This window comes from Oncorhynchus kisutch, linkage group LG3, assembly GCF_002021735.2.
Source record: "Oncorhynchus kisutch isolate 150728-3 linkage group LG3, Okis_V2, whole genome shotgun sequence".
In the NCBI taxonomy this organism is placed as follows: Eukaryota; Metazoa; Chordata; class Actinopteri; order Salmoniformes; family Salmonidae; genus Oncorhynchus; species Oncorhynchus kisutch.
This window is the reverse complement of record NC_034176.2, coordinates 8,328,933-8,338,354: the sequence shown is the minus strand read 5'-3', so window position 1 is coordinate 8,338,354 and position 9,422 is coordinate 8,328,933. Positions and strand designations below refer to the sequence as shown.

Here is a 9,422-nt window from a genome sequence, read left to right as displayed (position 1 = left end):
TTTTCAATCTCAGCAGGACTTGTTTTCAATCTCTATAGGACTTGTTTTCAATCTCTATAGGACTTGTTTTCAATCGCAGCAGGACTTGTTTTCAATCTCAGCAGGACTTGTTTTCAATCTCAATAGGACTTGTTTTCAATCGCAGCAGGACTTGTAATGACAGCCTTATGGGTGAATGGCACTTGATAATTCCAATCCTTCTCTTTCACACTGTTCTGTTGTTGCTCTGGGTTACAGATCTAGAATCAGATTCCCCTCACCAATCCTAACCTTAACCATTAGCTGAGGAAAATGCAAAACTCACCCAGGATCTTTACCATGTATATCTTGAACAGAACACATGGAAAAATATAATTTTGAAGATCACTTTTGAAAAATCTAATACTCGTCTTTCAAAAAAAATTGCACACAGCAGGTGAAGAAAAGGTAAATGTTGCGAATTGTGTTCAGAAACCATTGGTGACAGGTGAAATGCTGTGTGTGAAATTCAGAAACCGTTGGTGACAGGTGAAATGCTGTGTGTGAAATTCAGAAACCGTTGGTGACAGGTGAAATGCTACGCGTGGGATTCCAAGAGGCATCCATGCAAGGTGGCAGCTAGTACTGCTCATACTGATTCTTACTGAGGCCTGTAGAAAAACACCCATCATGCTACAGCGGACACACCACAGCAAACATGGGGCTTGAAAGCCACAAAAGGTCACACAATCATACGTTCATACACACACACAGTGCACACGGGCCACTCATGTCACAAACACACACGCACGCACACACATACACGCGCACACGCACACACACACACACACACACACACACACACACACACACACACACACACACACACACACACACACACACATACACACACACACACACACACACACACACACACACACACACACACACACACACACACACACACACACACACACACACACACACACACACACACACACACACACACACACACACACACACACACACACACACACACTCATAACCGCCAGGACTCTGCTTTGTGCCCTCTCAGGTGTCTCCTGGCTGTGATACAGTGCTGGTGAATGGGAAGGAGATGCGTGGTAGACAGTCTCTGATGGTCAACTTCACCTACCTGTACCTGAGCACCCAGCTGGAGCTGACTGTGTGGGTGCCTCGTCTGCCCCTGCAGATGGACGTGTCTGACACGGAACTCAGCCAGGTCAAGGGATGGAGGGTGCCCATCTTTTCCAACAAGAGGTGAAAAGAGAGAGAAAGAGAGAGAGAGAGAGAGGAGAGAGAGAGAGAGAGAGAGAGAGTGAGAGTGAGAGTGAGAGAGAGAGGGAGGGAGAAAGAGTGAGAGAGGGAGGGAGGGAGGGAGGGAGGGAGGGAGGGAGGGAGGGAGGGAGGGAGGGAGGGAGGGAGGGAGGGAGGGAGGGAGGGAGGGAGGGAGGGAGGGAGGGAGGGAGGGAAGGAAGGAAGAAATATGGTGCGTATGAGTGTGTATTCCTGTTCCATGTACTCTTCTAAATGTTTTACCTGCATGTGGGTTTGGGAAATGATGTGTTGTATTGGGCAGGGTGTGTGTATAGGGCTTTATTTTCTACTGCAGGATGTGGGTAGTAAGTGTGAAACAACATTATGGAAAAGAAACCAGCACTTCCTGCTATTTCCTGCCAGGTCAAGGTTTTGACTGATACAGCTGTTACTAAGGAGGACTATTATTAGGTCATATTCTTGCATCACTCACTGCTCACAGCTTCTGACATGCATGTACCTACAGCAGACTAGGCACAGGCTTACTGAATACATCTGTCAAGCCATGGCACATTGAAGCATTGGACGCCTTCTTTCCCCATTTAGTCGCAAGTACATGTTATGGTCTCGCTCTCAAGGTTCCATTTCATGTTGCTCTGTCATGTGATTCCATTTGGAGCTCGAGGTGTGAGGGGAGGAGGGTGCTGCTGTTGTTACCGCCGATGTCTGCCTTTCTGTCTGCCTGCCTGCCTGCCCAGCCAACGACCTTCATTCTCTCTGCAGGGCCCATTTTTTCAATTTGGCCAATTTTTGTTCCCCTGCCTTTAAAGACGGCCCCCCCCACCAGTCACCACACCGAGGCGCCTAGCCCTCTGGGAAATGGGGCAGGATTCCTGTAATCTCACCAGTGTTTTAGACACAAAGAGGGTGGTGGTGGTGGGGGGGGGGGTTGTTAAAAGATGTGTGTGCTCACATAGGTTTTTGTAAGTGGTTTTTCAGCTTCATTCCATTACACAGAGCTGAAAAAACGGCAGAAACTCCAGATGCTGCGGAGTGAAGATTCTAGACAACATCAAACCCTTACTGTGCTTTTTGAACAGGCTTTTCCAGTGGATGAATGTTTTGCCAGCCTACTGGTATTAGCATGAATAACATGTGCTGCAGGGGCAGTTGGTTCATGACCAACATCTCTATGTCCCTCTTCCCCCTCCGTAGGCCCACCCGCGACAGTGAGGATGATGAGGATGATGAGAGGAAGGGCAAAGGCTGCACGCTACAGTACCAGTATGCTCTGGTGAGGGTGCTCACCCACTTTGTAGCGGAGCCAGCAGCCCCTGGCGGGGAGCTAGTCTACATGCTGGGGATGGACTGGCAGGCAGACATCACAGACCTGGTTCTGGACTACCTGAAGGTGGAAGACCCACGCATTGCCCGGCTGCTGGAGGGACGCGTCCTGATGGGCAAGGACCTGGGCATCACCACTATCCAGGTACACACTTAGCCCACTGAGCTAAAGCCTAGGCCTCATCCCCATCCAGGTACACACTTAGCCCACTGAGCTAAAGCCTAGGCCTCATCCCCATCCAGGTACACACTTAGCCCACTGAGCTAAAGCCTAGGCCTCATCCCCATCCAGGTACACACTTAGCCCACTGAGCTAAAGCCTGGGCCTCATCACCATCCAGGTACACACTTAGCCCACTGAGCTAAACTCTGGGCCTCATCACCATCCAGGTACACACTTAGCCCACTGAACTAAACTCTGGGCCTCATCACCATCCAGGTACACACTTAGCCCACTGAGCTAAACTCTGGGCCTCATCACCATCCAGGTACACACTTAGCCCACTGAGCTAAAGCTTAGGCCTCATCACCATCCAGGTACACACTTAGCCCACTGAGCTAAAGCCTAGGCCTCATCACCATCCAGGTACACACTTAGCCCACTGAGCTAAACTCTGGGCCTCATCACCACGCATTGCCCGGCTGCTGGAGGGACGCGTCCTGATGGGCAAGGACCTGGGCATCACCACTATCCAGGTACACACTTAGCCCACTGAGCTAAAGCCTAGGCCTCATCCCCATCCAGGTACACACTTAGCCCACTGAGCTAAAGCCTAGGCCTCATCCCCATCCAGGTACACACTTAGCCCACTGAGCTAAAGCCTAGGCCTCATCCCCATCCAGGTACACACTTAGCCCACTGAGCTAAAGCCTGGGCCTCATCACCATCCAGGTACACACTTAGCCCACTGAGCTAAACTCTGGGCCTCATCACCATCCAGGTACACACTTAGCCCACTGAGCTAAACTCTGGGACTCATCATCATCCAGGTACACACTTAGCCCACTGAGCTAAACTCTGGGCCTCATCACCATCCAGGTACACACTTAGCCCACTGAGCTAAAGCTTAGGCCTCATCACCATCCAGGTACACACTTAGCCCACCGAGCTAAAGCCTAGGCCTCATCACCATCCAGGTACACACTTAGCCCACTGAGCTAAACTCTGGGCCTCATCACCATCCTGGTACACACTTAGCCCACTGATCCTGGGCCTCCTCACCATCAGCTTGGTTCCCAAAACATCTTCCGCTACACAGATACCATGCCGTCCAAACCAGATCTGAGAGTGACACTTTGTAGACTTAACCAGTGAATGAGATCTGCAGGGAACTGTCTAAGTCACCAACCATGGTCGTCTCAGTCACCAATCATGGCCGTCTCAGTCACCAACCATGGCCGTCTCAGTCACCAACCATGGCCGTCTCAGTCACCAACCATGGCCGTCTCAGTCACCAACCATGGCCGTCTCAGTCACCAACCATGGCCGTCTCAGTCACCAACCATGGCCGTCTCAGTCACCAACCATGGCCGTCTCAGTCACCAACCATGGCCTTCTCAGTCACCAACCATGGCCGTCTCAGTCACCAACCATGGCAGTCTCAGTCACCAACCATGGCCGTCTCAGTCACCAACCATGGCCGTCTCAGTCACCAACCATGGCCGTCTCAGTCTCCAACCATAGCCGTCTCAGTCACCAACCATAGCCGTCTCAGTCACCAACCATGGCCGTCTCAGTCACCAACCATGGCCGTCTCAGTCACCAACCATGGCCGTCTCAGTCTCCAACCATGGCCGTCTCAGTCTCCAACCATGGCCGTCTCAGTCTCCAACCATAGCCGTCTCAGTCTCCAACCATGGGCGTCTCAGTCTCCAACCATGGCCGTCTCAGTCTCCAACCATGGCCGTCTCAGTCTCCAACCATAGCCGTCTCAGTCTCCAACCATGGCCGTCTCAGTCACCACATTTTACCCCAATTGAACATTTATGGTAAATTCTGGAGTGGTGCCTGAAGCAGCATTCTCCACCACCATCAACAAAACACCAAATTATGGAATTTCTCATGGAAGAATGATGCTCTATCCCTCCAATAGAGGTCCAGACACTTGTAGAATCTATGCCAAGGCGCATTGAAAGCGTTCTGGCTCGTGGTGGCACAATGCATTATGAAGACACTATGTTTGTGTTTCCTTTATTTTGGCAGTTTCCTGTATACCAGTTCCTTTCCTAAACATCAGCTGTCTGTTTATATTTGCATATCATTATTTTTTTTGTGGAGTAATGGCATGATTCCCACATCAAAAATCAGATTGAAGGGCTTTCTCCCCCCCCCCCCCCCCCCCCCCATTCCCTTGCAGCACGGCAGCCATAAGCTCTCACACAACATCATTATGAACTCAATTAGCTGTCAGATTTGGGGCTGTAATCTCACTGGTGATGGTATAATGCTGAGAGCACAGCCTCATTACCGCTTTTCAATAAGACAATACGACCAGCAAAGAATAAATAAATGAAGGCGACAAAACAACTTCCAGTCGTTTAGCTGTCACACCAGAAGCCCCTTTGCCATTGGCCCATGAAAAGATGACGTCACACGTCCCATCCATCGTCCTAATTACATTCTCTCAGCGAGAGATGACAACACTCCAAACTACTTTTATGTGTTAGCATATCTGCTCTTCCTTAATGGGATTTTTTTTTGCCTGTGTGTTTTGTTTGTGTGTGTGTGTGTGTGTGTGTGTGTGTGTGTGTGTGTGTGTGTGTGTGTGTGTGTGTGTGTGTGTGTGTGTGTGTGTGTGTGTGTGTGTGTGAGCGCATGCTCACTTATGTCTTCAGAAGTGATTTTGCAGCTCAAATTAAATTGTGTGACGATGAACAAGTACGCAAAGGCAATTAACGTTGGTTGAATCACACTGGTTGAATCACACTGGTTGAATCACACTGGTTGAATCGTGGAATAGACGTGGAATTGATGTCTATGCCCAGTGAGAAGTGTGTTTAAGGAGGTAGCTGGGGGAGTGCAACAGTTTCTGGAAACATCTGGGTGTGTGTCACACCCATCCAGCCAGGGACCGGAGCCTCAAACATCCACGCAGCACGGAAATCCCACAGATGGCTCTCTAACACCAATATAATTGAAACTCCAAAGACTTGGGATGGGAATTTCTACTGAGTTGTCCCTCGTTGCTGGCTATAAGCCGTCAGATTTTTTGATGTTTCAATTTCTCCTTCTCCCTCTCCCACTACCTCCTCTCTCTCTTTCTCGCTCACACGGAGAGAGAAGTCCCAGTGGTGTCAATCAACAAGGGGCGGCCTGCCGTGATGGTGAGGGGAATCAGCTTGACTCTGACATGTTTGTTCCCCGATATCTTTTTACACCAATCACATTCAGCTGTCTTCTGGCGCACAGCAATTTGTTAAATGCTGTTCCTAATCTCTGGTCCCTGTCTATTCTTTAGGCTAAATTGTCTTGATTGAATGTTGTCATGTTTAAGTATACAGTATGACTGGTGAGTGTGAGACAGACAGGAAGTGGCCGCTGAAGTATATGAACCCCCTGCAGCCTGAATAGAACTCCCTGCAGTCTGAATAGAACACCCTGCAGCCTGAAGAGAATCCCCTGCAGCCTGAAAAGAACCCCCTGCAGCCTGAATAGAACCCCCTGCAGCCCGAATAGAACCCCCTGCATCCTGAAGAGAACCCCCTGCAGTCTGAATAGAACCCCCTGCAGTCTGAATGGAACCCCCTGCAGTCTGAATAGAACCCCCTGCAGTCTGAATGGAACCCCCTGCAGTCTGAATAGAACCCCCTGCAGCCGGAATAGAACCCCCTGCAGTCTGAAGAGAACCCCTTGCAGTCTGAATAGAACCCCCTGCAGCCGGAAGAGAACCCCCTGCAGTCTGAATAGAACCCCCTGCAGTCTGAATAGAACCCCCATGCAGCCTGAAGAGAACCCCCTGCAGCCTGAATAGAACCTCCTGGAGCCTGAAGAGAACCCGCTGCAGTCTAAATAGAACCCCCTGCAACCTGAATATAACCCCTGCAATCTGAATAGAACCCCCTGCAGTCTGAATAGAACCCCCTGCCGTATGAAGAGAACCCCCTGCAGCCTGAATAGAACCCCCTGCAGCCTGAATAGAACCCCCTGCAGCCTGAAGAGAACCCCCTGCAGCCTGAAAAGAACCCCCTGCAGCCTGAATAGAACCCCCTGCAGCCCGAATAGAACCCCTGCATCCTGAAGAGAACCTCCTGGAGCCTGAAGAGAACCCCCTGCAGTCTGAATAGAACACCCTGCAACCTGAATATAACCCCCTGCAGTCTGAATAGAACCCCCTGCAGTCTGAATAGAACCCCCTGCCGTATGAAGAGAACCCCCTGCAGCCTGAATAGAACTCCCTGCAGCCTGAATAGAACCCCCTGCAGCCTGAATAGAACCCCCTGCAGCCTGAATAGAACCCGCTGCAGCCTGAAGAGAACCCCCTGCAGTATGAATAGAACCCCCTGCAGTCTCAAAATAACCCCCTGCAGCCCGAAGAGAACCCCCTGCAGCCTGAAGAGAACCCCCTGCAGCCTGAAAAAGAACCCCCTGCAGCCTGAAGAGAACCCCCTGCAGTCTGAATAGAACCCCCTGCAGTCTGAAAATAACCCCCTGCAGCCTGGAGAACCCCCTGCAGCCTGAAAAGAACCCCCCCCCCCCCCAGTCTGAATAGAACCCCCTGCAGCCTGAAGAGAACCCCCTGCAGCCTGAAGATAACCCCCTGCAGTCTGAATAGAACCCCCTGCAGCCCGAATAGAAGAGAACCCCCTGCAGTCTGAATAGAATCCCCTGCAGTCTGAAAATAACCCCCTGCAGCCTGAAGAGAACCCCCTGCAGTCTGAATAGAACCCCCTGCAGTCTGAATAGAACCCCCTGCAGCCTGAAGAGAACCCCCTGCAGCCTGAAGAGAACCCCTGCAGTCTGAAAAGAACCCCCTGCAGCCTGAAGAAAACCCCCTGCAGCCTGAAGAGAACCCCCTGCAGCCTGAAGAGAACCCCCTGCAGCCTGATGAGAACCCCCTGCAGCCTGAAGAGAACCCCCTGCAGCCTGAAGAGAACCCCCTGCAGCCTGAAGAGAACCCCCTGCAGCCTGAAGAGAACCCCTGCAGCCTGAAGAGAACTCCCTGCAGCCTGAAGAGAACCCCCTGCAGCCTGAAGAGAACCCCCTGCAAACTGATGAGAACCCCCTGCAGCCTGAAGAGAACCCCCTGCAGCCTGAAGAGAACCCCCTGCAGTCTGAAAGAACCCCCTGCAGCCTGAAGAGAACCCCCTGCAGCCTGAAGAGAACCCCCTGCAGCCTGATGAGAACCCCCTGCAGCCTGAAGAGAACCCCCTGCAGGCCTGAAGAGAACCCCCTGCAGCCTGAAAAGAACCCCTGCAGCCTGAAAGAACCCCCTGCAGCCTGAAGAGAACCCCCTGCAGCCTGATGAGAACCCCCTGCAGCCTGATGAGAACCCCCTGCAGCCTGAAGAGAACCCCCTGCTGCCTGAAGAGAACCCCTGCAGCCTGATGAGAACCCCCTGCAGCCTGAAGAGAACCCCCTGCAGCCTGATGAGAAACCCCCTGCAGCCTGATGAGAACCCCCTGCAGCCTGATGAGAACCCCCTGCAGCCTGAAGAGAACCCCTGCAGCCTGATGAGAACCCCCTGCAGCCTGATGAGAACCCCCTGCAGCCTGAAGAGAACCCACAGTATTTCTTTGCATAATTTTTTCTACACAAAATATCATTTTGTGCTGTAGTTGTAATTTTTTTAATATATATTTTGGGGACGTATTCTAAACCATGCCGACACCAGCTGACTTGCTGTAGATGGGGACGCTAACCTCTTACAGTGGTATCCAAATCAAATCCAACTTTGTCACATGCGCCGAATACAAGTGTAGACCTTACTGTGAAATGCTTACTTACAAGCCCTTAACCAACAGTGCAGTTCAAGAAGAGATAAGAAAATATTTACCAAATAAATATGAAAAATAACACAATAAATTCTAAATTTCTCTCCATGTAAAACAATATAACCAGTGTGGTTGTTTTTTGTTGTTGTGGTTGCTAGGTCCTGTCCCCTTTGTCCGACTCTATCCTGGCAGAGAAGACCTTAACGGTGAAAGATGACAAGGTGACCATCACAGACCTGGGGGTCCAGCTGGTAGCGTCAATAACCATGAACATGCAGTCAGGAAGCAACCAGGCCATCGCACTGACCCCACTACCTACCGCCCAGGACCTGCTGCACAGCCCCAAAACAGGTCACTACAACCACCACACACACACACACACACTGACCACTACCCGCCCAGGACCTGCTGCACAGCCCCAAACAAGTCACTACAACACACACACACACACGCACGCACACACTCACACACGCACGCACGGAGAAGCCCTCACACCACACACACATGCACGCACGCACTCACACGCATACACTCACACGCACCTCGCACACGCATGCACGCACTCGCACGCACTCGCACGCACATTCGACAAGGAATGTCCCCACAAGGAAAAAGGCTATTTTAGGCTTAGGGTTATTGTTAGGGGTTTGTTATAAGGTTAGGGTTAGGGTTAAAGTTAGGTTTAAAGGGTTAAGGTCAAATAGGATTTTGAATGGAATCAATTGCTTGGTCCCTACAAGGACAGTAAAACAAACATTTGTGTGTGTGTTTTAGCTCATGCAATGTGGTGTGTGTATGTGTGTGCATATACGTGTTCACACACACACACACACACACACACACACACACACACACCACACACACACACACACACACACACAACACACACTCACACACCACGCACGCAACAC

General features: G+C 51.0%; 1 protein-coding gene across 1 annotated transcript in view; it reads left to right on the top strand.

Annotated features, from left to right (window-relative positions):
* Window positions 1-8,812, top strand: part of si:dkey-215k6.1 (transmembrane protein 132D) — a gene marked incomplete in the record, with an annotated part of 450,721 nt that extends 441,909 nt beyond the window's left edge. Inside the window, 3 exon segments of the mRNA XM_031817044.1 lie at window positions 1,034-1,239; window positions 2,452-3,276; window positions 8,670-8,812. Coding sequence (XP_031672904.1) covers window positions 1,034-1,239; window positions 2,452-2,737 — 492 coding nt within the window.
* Window positions 8,813-9,422: the final 610 nt, after the last annotated feature.